Source organism: Podarcis gaigeae (assembly GCF_964106915.1).
Source record: "Podarcis gaigeae genome assembly, chromosome: 6".
Classification (NCBI taxonomy): domain Eukaryota; kingdom Metazoa; phylum Chordata; class Lepidosauria; order Squamata; family Lacertidae; genus Podarcis; species Podarcis gaigeae.
This window is the reverse complement of record NC_139682.1, coordinates 61,890,212-61,908,356: the sequence shown is the minus strand read 5'-3', so window position 1 is coordinate 61,908,356 and position 18,145 is coordinate 61,890,212. Positions and strand designations below refer to the sequence as shown.

Here is an 18,145-nt window from a genome sequence, read left to right as displayed (position 1 = left end):
CCTTCCATATCTCTGTGTCAGGAAGATTTTAGGCATCACATGGCAGGGTGGAGTCTTAAACAAATGTGTGCTCTCCTAAGACCTCATTTCCAACATGTTCTCAGCGACATCTACTGTGGCTTGGTCGTGTCCACAGAATGGAAGATGGCAGGATCCCCAAGGGAGAGCAGATAGCTTCCACATTAGGGCTGTTAGCAGACCAACTCTGCATTACAAAGATGCCTGCAAACATGACATGAAGGCTGGCAACATTAACCTCGCCATACGGGAATCCCTTGCAGACTATTGCAGTCTGGAGACAGACAGGTTGTATATTCACAACAGTGACCAGAGGCGGAATGACTTTTGGAAGAAACACAGAGAGAAGAAACGCCATGTTGAACCTGTAGCAGCAAAACTAGATATCTTCATCTACACACCTACAATACAACATGTCTCTTCTGTATTGGTCTTCACAGCCACAAACACTGAAACTCTCCAACAATTCTACTTTACCCCTGAAGGTGTACTTTTCCATTATCTTCCAAGACAGATGAACATCAACAACTACATAAACAAAATTTGTTCTTGGGTGAAACAAACCATGAGCCCAGGTTCAGTGCTCATTATAAGCTGCACTCTGGCTTGTTTCCTGGAGCAGCAGGAGGGAGGAGTGCAGTGAGACCGTCTGACCAAGTGTACTATCCTGGTGCTCATTCACATTAAACCATAGTTAAAAACAAACTATGGTTTAATGTGATGTGTGAGCTGGGCCACCGGTTCTTAACCTTTAACCCACTACCAACCAAGTATGCACAGGCATAAGTAGCACTGTGGTTAGTAAAAGGAGAAATATGCATGGTGGTTATTGTATTCAACCCGGAGGAATGGAACTAGGGAGTTGCTTTGACAGAAGCACTATATATGGGTGAGTCTTAAATTGGCTGATTGGTTGTTGTTTTTTTAAAGTACTGAAAGTATATTCTATATTATTAGAATGGCCAGACATACCTGTGGCACATAAACCTTTCAAGCAGGCAGCTAGAAAGGAAATTGCTTATTTAATTGGCCCCTCAGTGGCATATTTAGCTGTATTTTCCCTCTTAATGTCAGACAAACAAATGCAGATTAAATCAGTACAATTCTCTCTGAAGATTTAGCACAGGATTTTATTTATTTTTTTATGAAAAGTATATTTCAACTACCAGCATCAAGGGAAGAATAAACATCAACTCATGACTGACCTCCGTTGGAAAAGCATTGCAGAATTTCACCTGCAAAATTTCAATCAGTGTAAAGATCACTTTGTTTTGCTTTGTTTGCTACACATTGTCTCTATCTGAACTATGTGCAGTGTTGCAGTGATACAAGATTATGGTGATTTAGAAACTATGGGCCAGTTCAGACATAATTCTGGCATGGCTTCACGTTACCTAAACATGCATGGATTAATCTTAGGCACATAGGAACATATGAAGCTGCTTTATACTAAATTGTACCATTGGTGCAACTAGTTCAGTATTGTCTACACCAGCCTAAGTGCTACCAGAGAGATATGCTCTACTCCCCTTCTATCCTGCCATGGCTGTGAGATCAGTCTTAAACTAACCACAGCTCCATGTTATGTCTGGGCTTAGATGACTGTTGTTAGTTGATACAATGGTTAGTGAAGAAGCCAGAATGATACACCATGGCTTGATTCTAGCTTGTTTGAACTAAGCATAGTTTAAAGTTGTTCTCATTGGTGAAATTGATGCATGAGATAAAAACAGTGGCCCAGATTTGACAGAACACTAGAACTATGACTTAGAGACAACTACTTACACATCTCCTGTAGAGAATTCCAGAGGTGACATGCTACTTAGAGAAGGCCCAACAACTTGTTACTTATAACTGTGCTTCCTGAAAAAAGGAGATAATAAACCAGGCCCCCTCAAGGCACAATAGGGAGTATATGGGTGGAAGTGTTCCTTCAACACTGGTCATTTTGGATTTTTAAACTGGACACCATCTGTTTTGAACTGATCCCCAAAACAATATCAGTAACCACTTTAGCTTCTAAAGCTTCTGTTATTCAAGACCTTCGGCCAGACATTTTCAGGAATCTAGCTGACGCAATCTTGACAATGAAAATTGTCAGTTACACACTCTTCAGAAGACAATGGCTTAAGTCCTACTATAAGCGATGGAAGGAGTGAGTAGCAACTACCAGTAATTTATGTCTCATTTTAATAGGACTTAGCAATAATTTTAGCTGGATTAAATCCTTTTACTGACTCCTGAACACAGAGTCAGTAATGTCCCTTCAGAGAGCTGATCACTTGATGCAAGTGATAATGGAGCATGGGAATGCCTGGATTTAGTCCCCTCCTCTAAGCAAGGTCTGATGTGATATAGCCAATAATATATTCACAATGAGTAAGTGTGCTCAGCAGTATCAGGAATGAAGTCTCTAGTGAATACGGTTGCCATACGTCTAGATTTTCTATGATATTACTGGTCAATTCCTTCCTAAAAAAAAGCTCAACAACTTTTGGGGTGTCCTGGTTTTTACTTTTTGAAATATGGCAACCCTATTAGTGAATCTCAAACCTGGGACCTCAGTATATGAGGTAAACATTTAGCCTGAACATTGCCATTAAGATCAAACCAGACTGGAAACAGGGGAAAGACTTATAAAAAAATAATTCCCAAACTAATCTTCCTGATTATAAGACTTTCCATCTCAGGCTTTCCTCTTTGATCTAGCAAATGTGGGCCTCAGACCTGATGCTTGACTGTCCTAGGCTCAACTACATTTATTTGCTTCATGCTTTTATCCACCACCATTTCCAATGTGGCACCTTTTCACAAAAAATCAGATTAAAATGAACATGTACCTGTAGTATCTCAACAGCAAAGTGCTCTCCGAAAGCAGTGGATCTGTGTTGGTGGACCATCTGCAAGTCATTTTTTGCAAGTTGCCGTATGTTTCACATGTGATGCTGATATTAACATCTGTTTAAAAGACAAACTTAATCAACAGAAAATCTAAGAAAAAATGGATTTACCAACATTAATTTAAAAATAAGCAGGGATCTTACCTATTATATATAATTCAGCATAACGGTGATTACATTCCTTGTTTTCATTACAACAGTATAAGGCATTAAAGAGGAAATTCCCTCCAGGCTTCATAGCATTTAAGTTGACAAGTGTTACTTTGCCAATGTAGTCATTCACAAGTGTGTACTGATGCCTAGGGATTTCTTTTGCTAAATTTAACCACCAGACTATCTTCTCCGATGAGATTACTTTATCTTTGGTTTTGTAAATACAATAAAAAGAAACATTTGTTCCAACACTTGCCAGGATTTTTGAAGGGAAATACATGACTTCTGTTACAAGAAACAAAGTGGAAAAAAGACAATAGAGACAAACATTATAAATTGGAAGAAAACAATCACATACCAAAATGTATGCAGTGCAGTAAACTTTCAATATATATATAATGAGTGCTAATGATAATTTACAATAGAAAACAATGAATATCCCTTTTCTTCTTAATTGTAGTGTTTAAGATTACTTATCCAACCTGTCACATGTGTTTTAGTCTGTTTTTAGCTTATTGTTGATTTTCATTTCTTTTTGAAATGAAATTTGTTGTCAAATCATCTTTCTTTAACTGTCTTTTATTGATAATTTCAGTCTTTTATTTTGTAGACCACTTCAAGGTTTTATTACAATCAAGTCGTATATAAATTTTGTTAAAGAAATGAATATATATATATATATATATATATATATATATATACAGTGATTTTTTTCTGGGAGGATGCAGGGGGATGCATACCCTAAACATTTTGTGACTCTTTGTACTTTTGTCCATTTACTGTATTTACTTTTCCCGATTTGAACTATAAAATGGTGATTTTCTTGAGTCAAAATGAGAGTACTTCCTCAACATTTTTTATAGAAAAAAACACTGTATGTGTGTGTAAAATTTTTAGCTACAGGTGGAAGGTTCAGTCAATTTAAGTATTCAGTGAAAGCATACATAGATACAGAGAACAGCAAACAAGAAATGGCATGCATATGTACTGGAAAAGGAGTCATACATTGAAAAAAGGGCTCAGAGTTTTCTGCATTGTATACCACTCTATGAAGGAGAAACCATTTTGTCAGTTTAAGAGGACCAGTGTGGTGTAGCGGCGAGGGTGTCAGACTAGGACCTAGGAAACCTGGGTTTAAATTCCCACTCTGCCATGAAGCTCACTGGGTGACCATAGGCTATTCACTCTCAAACTAATGTACCTCACAGGGTTGTTATAAAATGGGAAGGCAGGGAACTATTTACACCACTTTGAGATCCTTGGGGAAAAGTTGGGGTGTACATGAAATAGATAAATAGATAGATGATAGATGATAGATAGATAGATAGATAGATAGATAGATAGATAGATAGATAGATAGATGATAGATAGATAGATAGATGATAGATATAGATAGATAGATAGATAGATAGATAGATAGATAGATAGATAGATAGATGGATAGATGATAGATAGATAGATAGATAGATAGAGATAGATGATAGATAGATAGATAGATAGATAGATAGATAGATAGATAGATAGATAGATAGATAGATAGATGATATAGATAGATAGATAGATAGATAGATAGATAGATGATAGATTAGATAGATAGATGATAGATAGATAGATAGATGATGATAGATAGAGATAGATGATAGATAGATAGATAGATAGATAGATAGATAGATAGATATAGATAGATAGAGATAGATAGATAGATAGATAGATAGATAGATATAGATAGATATAGATAGATATAGATAGATGATAGATAGATAGATGAGAGATGATAGATAGATGATAGATAGATAGAGATAGATAGATAGATAGATAGATAGATAGATGATAGATAGATAGATAGATAGATGATGATAGATAGAGATAGATGATAGATAGATAGATAGATAGATAGATGATAGATAGATAGATAGATAGATAGATAGATGATAGATAGATAGATAGATAGATAGATAGATACAGATAGATAGATAGATAGATAGATAGATAGATAGATAGATAGATAGATAGATAGATGATAGATAGATAGATAGATATATGATGATAGATAGATAGATGATAGATAGATAGATGATAGATAGATAGATGATAGATAGGTAGATAGATGATAGATGATAGATAGATAGATGATAGATAGATAGATAGATAGATAGATAGATAGATAGATAAGGTTTTAGCAACTCATTGCCGCTTTGGTGCCCACAGCTATGCACATACTATTATTCAAGAGGACTCCAAAACAAACACACAAACACAGTGCAGATACAGAACATCATAATACAAGCAATCACTATAAGTGATCATAGTATGGAAACATTTAGGTCACATGTCCATATGCTGCAAACTCAGATTCTAGTACTCCCAGGTTAGGGTGCATGTCACACCAAAAAACAGTTAAATAATTGTATTGAGGCACAGTTGTCCCTAGTGTCCTAATCAGGGTTTATTTTTTGGAACTTAGTTCTGGCACTTCCCAGGTGGGTGCCATTGCCATCCTAAATGAATGATGGAGGTGTTCATGGTGAGTTCTGGCACCTCTTCTTGTGGAAAAATAGCACTGGTCTTAATCCTTTGGTAGGTGACAAAACACAGCTAGAGTAACCCAATTTGATCACTAATTGGCAAAATACTACAATGAAGTGTTTCACTATAAAGGGTTAGTTTGCTGACTCCTGCATAGTAACTCTTTAATGAAAGAATAAATTTCCAGTGCAGTTCAGTTCAGAGGGAGTTCCCACAAACCAGGCACTGCAATATGCAGCATTACCAATTTACACTAAGTACAGCCTTCAGTGTTAAATATAGGTCTGAACATAATTCTAATTAAATACATAAATATATGATTGTTTAGTTCCAGCATTTTGTACTTCTGGTGTTAATGCACTGAGGTGAATACAAAACAGCTTCTTTGCTGCCACAATTTCATTAATGGGTTAATTCTTTTTCTATTGGTTTAACACTAGAATTAGCCATTGAGAGAATAGCCCTATCTGAGTTCCCTGCAGGGAAGATATTACCCTTCCTAAGGTTCTCGTCATGCTCATCACAACATGGTATGTGACCAGTAAAGCACATGTTTGCTGAATATTAATATTTCATCTTATGCATTAGAGATTTATAATCCTTTACTACATCGTTTCCCATGCATTCTGTGTGCATTGCCAGAAACAGTTTCTTACAATATACTGGCAAATGGGATGGAGTCCGGAAAGCCAATTGCTAGAGGCAGACAAAGGAGTGGGTCCAGGACTATTTTTCCTTGACTGCACATCCAAACTGAACATACCCTTGAGACCTTGTAAAGAAACTGAAAAATGCTTTCCTATTCACAAGCACAGGAATTGTGTTTTCTCCTTCCTCACACCTGAACCTGATGCCAGAAATAAAGCATGAAAAAATTACAGCCCATCCTTCCGTCACCCTAAAAGTTTTTCTTTCCTTAGAAAATGGGAAAGAGACATGTCTTTCAGACACACTATGCACACTGATGCCTGTCAGTGGGGTTGGCCCACTCACCAGTGGAGAAGTTAAGCACTTTCTGTTTCCATAAAAAAGGTGTTCTCCAAGTGCTTTCCCCACACCATAATAATGGATAGCTATTTGCTCATAGAGGGAAAAGTCAAATTGGCCTCCTTCCTTCCTATGCCCTTTTAAAATGGGGGGTTTATTGGGGGGGTTATTGGGTTTATTTTAATTACGGATTTTGTGGTTTTATATTTTTATTCTGTTCTGTAGACCAGTGGATTTAGGGCAGTATATTAATAAATAAAATAATAGTAATAGTAATAGTACTGTAGATCCCCTGGAAGCATCCAGACTTGTGGGAGAGTTTCCCATCTTCTCAGTGGGATAAGGAACTCATGGGGGAATATCCCATTAAAAAAAGGATCCCTTGTATGTTTCTCCCACTCAGTGGTCACAGTGCCTATAACTGGGCTCTGCCCTCAGAGAACTAGAATCTGAGCTTGGAGGTGGGGGGAATGTATGTGCATAAAGCAGTTTCGCATAGTGACTGGATAAGTAAGAAATGGCCAGGAACTCTTTAATCATTTTGCTCTTTGAAAGTATGACTTGTTCTGTGGTTTCCAGATGCAGAACCATGCCACCCAGCCTGGCCTGGTGAAGAAAGTCCACACACATGTATTATTCCTATAACATATAACACCTTATAAATTAGGGATATGTTTTTCAAAACAGATAATGATCCTATGTTGAGATTCATAGGATTGTAGGGTTGGACAGCACCCCAAGGGTCACCTAGTCCATTCTTTGTCTTCCACAGTACTAGCAAATCAGATTTCCACCAGGGACAAACCTTTTAGATTCAAGTTATAAGGTGTGCTCCAATCACTCCAAAGGCCTGGTCCGTAAAGGCTTTTGCATCGAACTTGAACTACATATGAAGAATCAAATAGTGTATTGCTTATGATCAATGACGTTTCCATGGTCTTCTCAACCACCTATTAAATTACGTCAAAAACAAACAGAACAATACTATTAATGCCACTCTTGCAACACTTTAACTTGAAGCCAAAACATACATTAATTAGAGGAAAGCTCCCCCCCCCCCGGGGGGGTTACATCCAGATATGATGTGGGCTTATTATGGCCACAACGCAAAGAACTGCATGTAGGAGTTCCATGTACAACTAGAGGTTCTTCCAGATCTCCTTTTCAAGTCACCCTCCCCCCCCCCACAAGTAGTTTTTGGATTGATGTACATGGGGAACATCATTAGGTGGAATTGCCAACCCTAATGTGTTCACACAGAAGTGGTTTCTATTTGCTCACACATCTGTTTGGTTTTTGGCCCAAACTGTGCTTGCTTTGCATATGAGTTTAAAATGCATTCAAAGAGTGAGTTTTTACAAGTAGCTTGAGCTAGGCCAATGTTATGTGGTCCCATTAAAGGTGAATTTTGCCTTAATCTCACTTTAAAAAAAAACCAACCCCGAGTTGCATCAGTGCCCCTACAGCACAAACCATGTTAGTGCAACCCAGTAAAACTCAAGACATGAGTTTTAATCCCTTTGATCACTTTAATTCAATTGATTTCAATAGTACTTTGGCAGCAATGTTTACTGGACCATGCCATGATATGAAACTATCACTGGAGCATGCCATGATATGAAACCTTTGTAGTGCATTATTGATATTTTATTTTTTTTAACAAAATTCTCACAAATGAAATGTTCAGGCTGTTAATATTAAGACAAGGATTTCCTAGATCAGAACTTAACTTTCATCTTTGGCTTGCTTATGTCATAGAGTGAATTTTGTAGTGCATTATTGATATTTTATTTTTTTTAACAAAATTCTCACAAATGAAATGTTCAGGCTGTTAATATTAAGACAAGGATTTCTTAGATCAGAACTTAACTTTCATCTTTGGCTTGCTTATTTCATAGAGTGAATTTAGGAACAAGAAAAGCATCACCTGCCAAACATTTTCAGTTGAATTTGCAAAGCATTTTATTTCATACTGAAGTGGATATGATATTGATGCTGGGCGAGTCCAAGATATCTTTAACTGTCCTTCGTCTGTCATATCCATATGCAGATGTGATGGAGGTTCAGGCTTTACTGTAAAACATTATAATCAACAAGGTAGTTTAAACATGCTGGTTACTCTGAATAGCCACTTATATTCCCATTTTTATTTTATATTCATTTTTCATAATATATGCATATTATACATTAACATGCATACACACAATGATGCAAAACATCTTTCAAAGTGACACAGTAACTGGAGCATGCTTTTTAACCTTACGTGGCTTTAAGCTATGAAGGATAACCTACTGCCTCATGCCCCAGTTCACTGAAAGTATTTCAACATATTCATAAATGCTTTCCTGCGGTTGTGGTCTGGAAGAGCTGTGGTGGCAGCTTGTTCAGTTTCCAAAAGAAGAAAAAACAATTAATTCAAAATCCCTCTATCATTCAGCATTTGAAGGCTTGGAAGAGAGGCTTCATAGCTGGGATGTAACAATGAAATGGAACCTCAGCCTACAGTTGTAGTGGTGAAGCAATAAAAGTGAGGCGCTTCTTTCAGTGATGAAGAAGACAGTGCAAAAGGATGACATAATGTTTTCTAATTCTCAGGGTGACTAACAGCATTCCCTTAATTGTACAAAATCCAGAGGGGATGTTGTAGGGGACTTAATTGTCAATCCACAAACAGTTGTTAATTAAAAAAACCACAAACACTCAAGCCACGTATGTTAAATGCAAACATGCATTTGGTCCTTAGTCAATCCTATCTTGAATGCAAAATTCCATAAGCAGAGGCCCTTAGGGTGGGTGCTGTGGCCAAGTGTTTACCATGCCCTGGAAAGGTCAGTAGCCTCTGCTGGATGGACTTGCACTCCCTTTGAAGGAAACCTGTGCATAGTCTGGGCATCCTCCTAGCTCCATCTTTGTTACTCAAGTACAGGTGGCCTCAGTGGCTAGGAATGCCTTTTATCAACTTTGGCTGGTACAGCAGCTATGGCCATACTGGTTAGGGATAGCTTGGAGACAGTGGTCTGTGCACTGGTGGATGTCAAGATTGCTTTACTGCAATGCACTCTGTGGGGCTTTTGCCTTAAGGTTGGTCTGGAAGATGCAGCTGGTGCAGGATGCAGCTACTAAGCAGCTGACCTAAGAGACCTACCAACAGCATGTTGCACTGCACTGACTGCCAATGTGCTGCCAGGCTAATCCGTAAACATGGGCCCTGGCTTTCTGAGAGACTGTCTAACTTCCTCCATGGACCAATGCAGTCTCTACAATCCTCAGGAGGGCCATTCGTAGAGGTACCATCTGCTCCTGTATCTGTTTCCATGGTCACCTTTAGTGTTCTAGCACCAACCCTCTGGATTTCCATTTTGATGTTAGAGGAATGCTGGCAATGCTAGGCTTCTGAAACTTCAAGATGTTTTCTTTCAGATGAGTGATTCCAGACATACATACTGGTATTTTCTGTTCAGTGATTTTTATCTTTTTATGGTTCCAGCCTTGTACAGTATATTGGTTGGGTATTACAAACTGATAAACAGTGAATAAATACATCTAAGAAAACAATTAAAAGTTGCTATTGGGACTTAAAGTACAATTCAAGCATTTACTGAAAGCACAGTCCTATACATGTTTATTTAAAACTATGTCCCCCTGAGTTCAATGGGGGTTACTCCTAGGTACTATATATGGATGCAGGGTTGCAACCTTAACTGGATATAGTCAATGGCTGTGGTCCAGAGGACTGATTGTACACACAAGAGTATATTCCTTCAAGGCCTTACAGAGGATTTGATGTGAAATGAACTCCACCTAGTGCCATTTTTAATTCTAGATATAATTAAGCTAGATAGTACAGTTTTAAAGTAGCAGGCCACTCAGTGACATGATTTGAAAGAATCACTGTGGCATTATTCCTATAATCCCATCATCTTTCAAAAGCATTAACCTAATTTGTAAGCAACATGAAATGGTCATTCTAAAAGGTTTCAATTAATTACAAAAAAGATACTAAGAAAAATAGGCTACTGAAATGTTCTTTTCATTATGGTGAGAATGTTAAAACACTAAACAGTTCATAAATGGTCAAATGTTCATAAGGAGCTGCTTCTTCAGCCAGAAAGCAACAAAGCATTAAAAGCTTCCGCTATCTGATTGTACCATTTCCCATGACTTGATTAAAAAGCAGAAGCAAAGCTTTCACCTTTTTAAATGCTAAAATTCTAATTTTAAAAGAATCTGTACCTTGATTTTAAAACACCCATTAATAAGTAACCCTTTAGAACTTTATTGAGTCTCAGCGTCTTCTGAATGTACTAGAAACCCTTTTTCCCTCTTGTCTTTTTTCACTGAGCTGGAATGAAGAAGATTCTAGGGGTTGGAATGAGATTTTCCAATAATTTTTGATAGTGATGTCATCCTCAAGAATCCAGGCAGTTCATTTGAGTTAATGTATACATATTTATTTTTTCAAATCCACATTGTGCTGTGAAGATGCAACAGTTTAACGATTCCAATAAATGAATATTTATTTGCACATAGTATGCACGATCCAGCCAGAGTTAGGCATTTAAAAATTCCATGGATTTCAGGAAGGAGTCCTGGGTACAAAAATGATTATTTATGGAAAATACGTCAAATGGCTGTTTTCTTCAAGCTAGTAATTTTGGCAATTTTACCTGCTTTCAGATGAACATTTCCTCCATGCAAAACTTAAAGCCCATTCTTAACTTTGTGCTGGCAGTACACCTTCAACCATTAGGGGGGGAAGCTGGTTTTTGTTTCTGTGAAGCAGGTTCTAGGATCTTAACTATTGCCACATTAGATTTGACAGTGGCTGTTCTATGTTTACACTGCCCCAGCCATGCAGAAAGAGGGACAGCATCCATCCAATTATAAGAAGGGGGAAAGACTCACCTGGGAGGAAGGTAAGCAGGACACTCCTCCTGCCTGCAGATTCCCTACATGTCTCTTAGGGAATTCTTTCCCCCATGCACTCTTCTCCTCAGATGAGCTCCAGTACCAGAAGCAGCATAAGAGGAGCTACAGGGGGAGAAGTGTAGGGAGATTTCTGCACTTATTTATCCAGATGACACTTTTGCTTTTGGACCCTTACTTCCCTCTTTTTCTGTGTGACTGAGGCAGTTCAATATTCATACACACAGAACTTGCCACCATCTTGCGTAGTTCTGCCCTGTGCCACAACAACCACATTTTTAAAAATAAAATGAAAAGGATTTTGCAGGTATGGTTAAGAACTGTGCAGGATAATTCATTTCAATTCATTAGAAACTCCTCTCATTCAGGCTTCCAATGCCAGCCATGCAATGAACAGAACCGGCCTACCGAAGGGATCAAAGTTACTGTGCCAAGAATTTTCTTACTTCAGAAATGACAGTATGATTAAATCTTAAGGACACCATGACCTAATAAGCATTGCTCTTCATTTACCTTGTAGAAAAAATAAATGCTGCATAAAACTGAAAATACCAAGGGCGTGTCCAGGCTTACATTTATCCCATGCCTAGAAAAAGTTTCCCACTTGTCCCATGCTTTCTAGCCATAAGGTCCAAGTGGTTTTCTGTATGCTCCGCTACATTCCCCTGGAAAACCCGCTCTTGAGTTGTAGCAAACATAAATCCATTAAAATCCTGACTGACGTCTGCTCTGATTCAGCGATAAAAATCGAGTTTTCCCAAGGGAAAGCAGTCGTACAAATGGAAGTCTGGATGAGCCCTAAGATCCTGAACCGTTTCCACCATCAGTTTCATGTGGGGAAAGAATTATGTCGTTATTGTTATGAATTATGGCAGCTTCAAGAACAAGCTTAACATTGCTGGAATTACAATAGGATGAGATTTCATGTACAGTATCTTAGGGAATTCATTCAGGACTTACATCACTGATTTTACTTATTGTATTTTGCTATATAACTAAAGTATGTTGGGAAAAGCAAAAAATGGCTTGCAATACCAACATTTTATTCTACACTAGCTTATGTATTTGTGTGTTGCTTTGAGGGAGGGTGTTTTCCATAGAATTAAGTTCTGCCATAGTGTATACTCAGTGTATATTCTGGAATCATCATTTTGGAAGCTTCCTCAGACTCTTATTGTTATTCTGATTTTAACACTTTGGCCAATAAACTGAAACTTACCAATATCTGTAGGCTTGACTAACATTAGTGGTGACTGAAGCAATGTCATTCCATCTGTGATCTTGAGCCACATAATGTAAATATGCTTGAACTTTGCTGAAGTTATCCGGCATTTGTATTTTTGGTTTTTTACAGCATTGCAGTGAGTGACCGTGACATTGTCCTTTAGGGAACGTGTAGAGGTACTTCCCAATGATACATCTGTTCTGAATTGTAAAAGAAAAAGAAACCCATCAGTTGTGAATATTTTGTATGAAGTAGCATGTCTAAAGCATTTTACTAGATGTTGTTTTTAAGATGGGTTAATTATTTTAGATCAAGATTCTCTAGAAAGACTATGCTGAACATGCCAGAATGCCACTTTTACCCATACAAAGATAAGAGAAAGGTTGTGATCATTTTGTTTAATTTTTTTCCAATGCTTAGTCATATTAATCAAACAAAAAATGTCAAGACCCTGAGACCACCCCCTCACTGATGAATAAGACCAAGGACACGGATATTAGGTTAATGTTATTGGGCAAATTTAGGCCACAACTTTCTTGGTTACAGAATGTGAGCGGTATTGGCTTAGGTATTGGAATTGACCCAACTGTATCTGACTCCTGCCCATCACGCAGGGAGTCCAGTAAAGGTCAACCACCGGTAGGGGAGCCCCATTGATGCAAACCAACTCGAGCTCCCCCTGGGTTCCCGACGGGGTCGTGGCATGGCCCTAGTCCCGCCCCGGGCTTTGGACAAGATCCACATCCCCAGATTCCTTTAACGGAATACCTTTAAACTTGGGGGAGCAGGTGATGGCCACACCTCCCCTCCCCCATCATAAGATTAACCAATGCCTAACCACAAATCCTTACAAAGTTGTGACGACTGCTATGAGGTAGGTGAAAGCGAAATGGCCTATGCCAATTTGCCAAGTGGAAAAATTCCTACCAGGCCCCTCAAGGGCAACCAACCGAGGTCCATAGCAAGGCCAAATTTGAAACCTGAAAAATAGGGAGGGAGGGAGGGTGGGAGATCAAGGAAGCGAGTAAAGAGGAAGCTCTCCGGCTCGCACCTCAGTTTAAATGGGTCCCAGCCACGCCCCCAGCCAGTGGATTAGCTGGTTGGTGAATGACGTGACCAGGAACCTCCGGGTGATGCAGGACTTTGTCCTCCGCCCCCAGAGGGAAGTGGATGGCCATGTGGTCCACCGCAACACCCCCACTGGGAAGTGGAGGGGATTTGTAGCTTGACTGTGCAGCTATTATTCATCCAAAATTCTGAGGGGGAAAACCATATAGCAACATTTAGTCTTTTCTTAGGAACAACCTACACACTGCATATAAACTTAACATTTTCCAAGTGATTTCCCACATATGTTTGGGTATGGCTCTACCCTCAATCCAGCCTTAAAAACTGGCTATGCCAGCAAATGTCACATAGTTGGAAGTCCTACTGTGGGGATTAAAGGATGGTATTTGTGCAAGATAAAAGCCTCATTACGTATTTTAAAACATATCATAAAATGTTAAGTACAGTGCCAGAAAGCAAGAACATATTTTTACTCACTGGAATATGGTTTGAAAGGCAATATGAAATTAATTTTCAAATTGTGAGATTAAAGCCTTGAAACAAGTAGATAGACTTACACAATTAAAAAAAACTTTAAAAAGAATAATAAACGCAAATGCAATAAAAAGTCTAAAACTTTTAAACATAATTTCAAAACAAATCTGGGGCTGGAGAATGGACGATACAGACTGAAGGAACTGATGTTACAAACTGGGTAATAGATAACCATAGCTGTGATGCAAATTACAGCCTTTCGGTTGTAGCCAACTAAATTCTACTCAGAGTAGAACCAGCTGAAATTAATGGACCTAGTCCTGTCCATTAATTCAGTGGATCTTCTCTACTAACATTGGATACAACCCTTTGTCTCCTTTCTGGGGTGGAGGAATGGTGTTTTCTCAGTTTAGCCTGAATCTCACACAAAACAAGTCTGAACAGCGTACACATCAGGTCAGGGTGGTAAATAAGTCTACATTATAGGTATCAATGGCACTATCAAACTGCCTTCTCACTCTTACAGGGTTACATTTGTTTTCAGCAGAAATTTGTTGAAACCTGTTTATATTGAGACAATAGCATAGTTTCCACACAAAGCATACTTCAAAATTCATTAGTCTCAAGTAATCCTCTAATGTTAATTTCACAGAATTTGAGGGGGGGGGGAGGTTTTTGGATAATTTGCTTCTCCAATTCCAAGAAGAAGAAGAAGAAGAAGAAGAAGAAGAAGTCTCATTTAAACCCAGTCGCTCCTGCTATTGCTTTGGAATAAACCATGGAAAGTATTCATATTCTGGCTTTTTAGCATTCTGTTTTGTTCCTTCTGCAAAACTCAAATAAGCCCAAAATATCTTCGGTTGACCTCCCCAAATAAATTTGGTTTTATGCATTTTTCAATATATTGGAAAACTCCCATAGACTCAAGCAAAACTCTTATTGGAAAAAAATGTACTATTTAACTGAACTATCCAAAATGTAAAGCACAAACACTACAGTATGAAGTATGTAAGTTTAATGTGTATTAAAGACCTGCTGCAGAAAAATCAATCCTTCATTTAATTGTCTGTAATAGTTAATGCAAGTCTCACATTAGACCATCCACCATCCAGAGCACTGTGTAATTAACTCCACACACCAAATGGTGGTTTTAGCTTGCCTCGCACACAGCAGTCCAGCCAAATGACCCCTGTTTTGAAACACAGGTTTTTTTTTAATTTAAATTAATTCATCAGTGTATGAAATGTAAACACAGATGTTTCTATGTTTTTTATCTTAAACTTCTGTCACTTGTGCTGAGCCTTGGTGATAGTATGGCTATTAACTGAGATAAAGGACCTCCCAATCTGCAGAAAACACTGTTGAGGATACCCTGTGGCCAGGACCCAGATATGCAGCCAGGTCATTTGTTGTTATTTTGCTACAGATGTTCCCAGTGTCAAGGGGGAAACAAAGCCTCCAGCTGTAGCCTTGTTTTCTTCTGCACATGTGGAGCACTTCTTTGGATGATGACCCACAAATCTAAGTGAATGTGGAACATCCTGAAATTCATGAAAAAGTGACACGTAGTAGAGGATGGGGCAAATGGGGCGCTGTCCCACCAACCTGTCTGCATCAGCCAGCCCCCACTTGCCTGCTTTCTCTCTTAGAAGCAGCCCAGGAGATGGAATGGCTACCAGCATACTCTTCAGACTCAAGAGCTGCCCTTGTAGAACTCAGCAAGGAGGAGCATGGGACAAAAATTCGGATCCATTGATGCTACGTATCATTGGTTATGGCTCTACCGTCTGTTGGTCTCCTTGTCTTCCACCCTACCAGTTCCAACATGCACCAGCCACCACTGCCATTAAGTAAATGCTGAGTCCATGTGCCCACTGGACCACTTTGATCAGTGCAACTGGCACTACGACAGGTGCCACATCATACCCATTCCACATTTATAAGAGCTTGGTCATTTAGTTGTGGCAGCATCTGCACTTTGGAACTCCTTGCCTGTTGAGATCAAGCAGGCACCTTCACTGTACTCTTTTTGGGGCTTGCTGAAAAGTAGCACAAATGCACAGCCCCTTTTGAGACTGGTCAGATATGTGCCAATGTGCTGCGGGAGAGTCATACACTGACACTGCATGTTTGACACTTACAACTTAGTTACAGCTCAAGTAAGCACAGCCTATGTGACAGATGAGCACATAGATCAGCAATGTGCCAGAAGTACTGGGTTCACGCATCTCACAACATTCCCAATTTAAATCCTTTCAGTTCCTGCAATACTGAATGCAGTAGACACAAGTTGCCTTTTCTCCCAATCTTGAGGGGGGATATTAAAATTAGGATAAGGAAATTAATAACAAAAAAATGACAATTGTGCACAGTGAGAATAAATTCAGAAATATGAGAGAAGGCCAGTCTTCCAAATAATCCACTGAGCCCCCAAATGATCGTTTCTTCTAAAGCACTAAAAGGCAGTCTGGGGAAAGGGAATGCAAGCTTTGTTGTTGTTGTTTAGTCATTTAGTCGTGTTCGACTCCTCGTGACTCCATGGACCAGAGCATGCCAGGCACTCCTGTCTTCCACTGTCTCCTGCAGTTTGGTCAAACTCATGCTGGTAGCTTCAAGAACACTATCCAACCATCTCATCCTCTGTCGTCCCCTTCTCCTTGTGCCCTCCATCTTTCCCAACATCAGGGTCTTTTCCAGGGAGTCTTCTCTTCTCATGAGGTGGCCAAAGTATTGGAGTCTCAGCTTCAGGATCTGTCCTTCCAGCGAGCACTCAGGGCTGCTTTCCTTAAGAATGGATAGGTTTGATCTTCTTGCAAGCTTACTATGAGACAATCACAAACTTTATTGGTCTTTTTGGGTGGTGCTTACAGTTCACAAACCATGAAGAACTAACGTGAGGAGATAATGACAAAAGCTCACAGCAGCAAGGAATACTTCTCTTAGTTTTGCAACATGAAAGGTTAGTTCTTGAAACTGGCATGAAACTGCAGAACTTTATTTTTAAAGTTGTAAAATTAATGTTTTCCTGAACCACACTTCGGATAAACAGAGTGAAAAAATATATACTCTTTACGGTTTGGCTTCAGCTTACACTACACTACTTGAAAGTGGAAAGTCAGCATTGTTCCACTTGCCACTGTTTCCTTCTGTAGTTCTAAGAGAAACCAGCTGTGGTATTCATTGGCCACTGTTCTGTATTCTCTCTTTTTTTATATGTTACAGTTGCATTGTAATGTGATGGAAAATTCTTTGAAGCACTCAAGAAAAATGTTGTTTTAAAAAAAGCATTTGGCAAGGTTTCATTGTTGCCTATTATTCATATTAGAGTTTTGCAAAAAAAATATTGTACTCTAAAATCATCTGTGGAAAATATGTTTTGAGTATTTTTTTAAGGGAAGAATTTGAAATAACTGGGTATATTGGGAGTTTAAACAGCCTTTCAGTAATTTATTTTCAGCTACCATAGAGATCAATGTAAGAAGACATATGTTCATATTGCCAAAAGGTAGAAATGAGAGTTAGATATCAAATTTCTGAAGAAAGGTTCATTATATGAATTGGTTGTTTAGGAAATCTGTTCCACTGGAGGAAATATGCAGGTCAATTCCAGCTCATCCTACTGAACAGCGAAGGAGATGCTCTTGGCCAGAGTTAGAAACTGCCTGGCTACATCTGCATATTTGATGGTTATGATGGCACTTGTGACTGCATCCTGGCTATATATGTCTGTTAAGCTGTCTGTTAAGAGATATCATAAATCATGGACAGCTATTCAAAAGTTTGAGCAAAATTAATGCAGCTATTTTTCTCAGTAGATTTATATCCCAATAAATTCTTACACTGCTTGCATTGCAGTCAACATTCAGAT

At 38.7% G+C, this 18,145-nt stretch overlaps 1 protein-coding gene and 1 long non-coding RNA gene across 6 annotated transcripts in view; one reads left to right on the top strand and one right to left on the bottom strand.

Annotated features, from left to right (window-relative positions):
- LOC310846498 overlaps window positions 1–13,170 on the top strand; it is a 63,869-nt gene extending 50,699 nt beyond the window's left edge. For all 4 annotated transcript variants that reach the window (XR_014565346.1, XR_014565347.1, XR_014565348.1 and 1 more), the window contains one exon: window positions 12,865–13,170. This is a non-coding gene — a long non-coding RNA (uncharacterized lncRNA). The remainder of the gene's footprint in view (window positions 1–12,864) is intronic.
- The window catches only part of LEPR (leptin receptor), a 61,225-nt gene that overhangs the window by 22,216 nt on the left and 20,864 nt on the right, over window positions 1–18,145 (bottom strand). For both annotated transcript variants that reach the window (XM_083742951.1, XM_083742952.1), the window contains exons 5-9: window positions 12,730–12,935; window positions 8,512–8,657; window positions 7,390–7,534; window positions 3,063–3,356; window positions 2,859–2,976 (exon numbers count right to left, since the gene is read on the bottom strand). In XM_083742951.1, coding sequence (XP_083599077.1) covers window positions 2,859–2,976; window positions 3,063–3,356; window positions 7,390–7,534; window positions 8,512–8,657; window positions 12,730–12,935 — 909 coding nt within the window. The remainder of the gene's footprint in view (window positions 1–2,858; window positions 2,977–3,062; window positions 3,357–7,389; window positions 7,535–8,511; window positions 8,658–12,729; window positions 12,936–18,145) is intronic.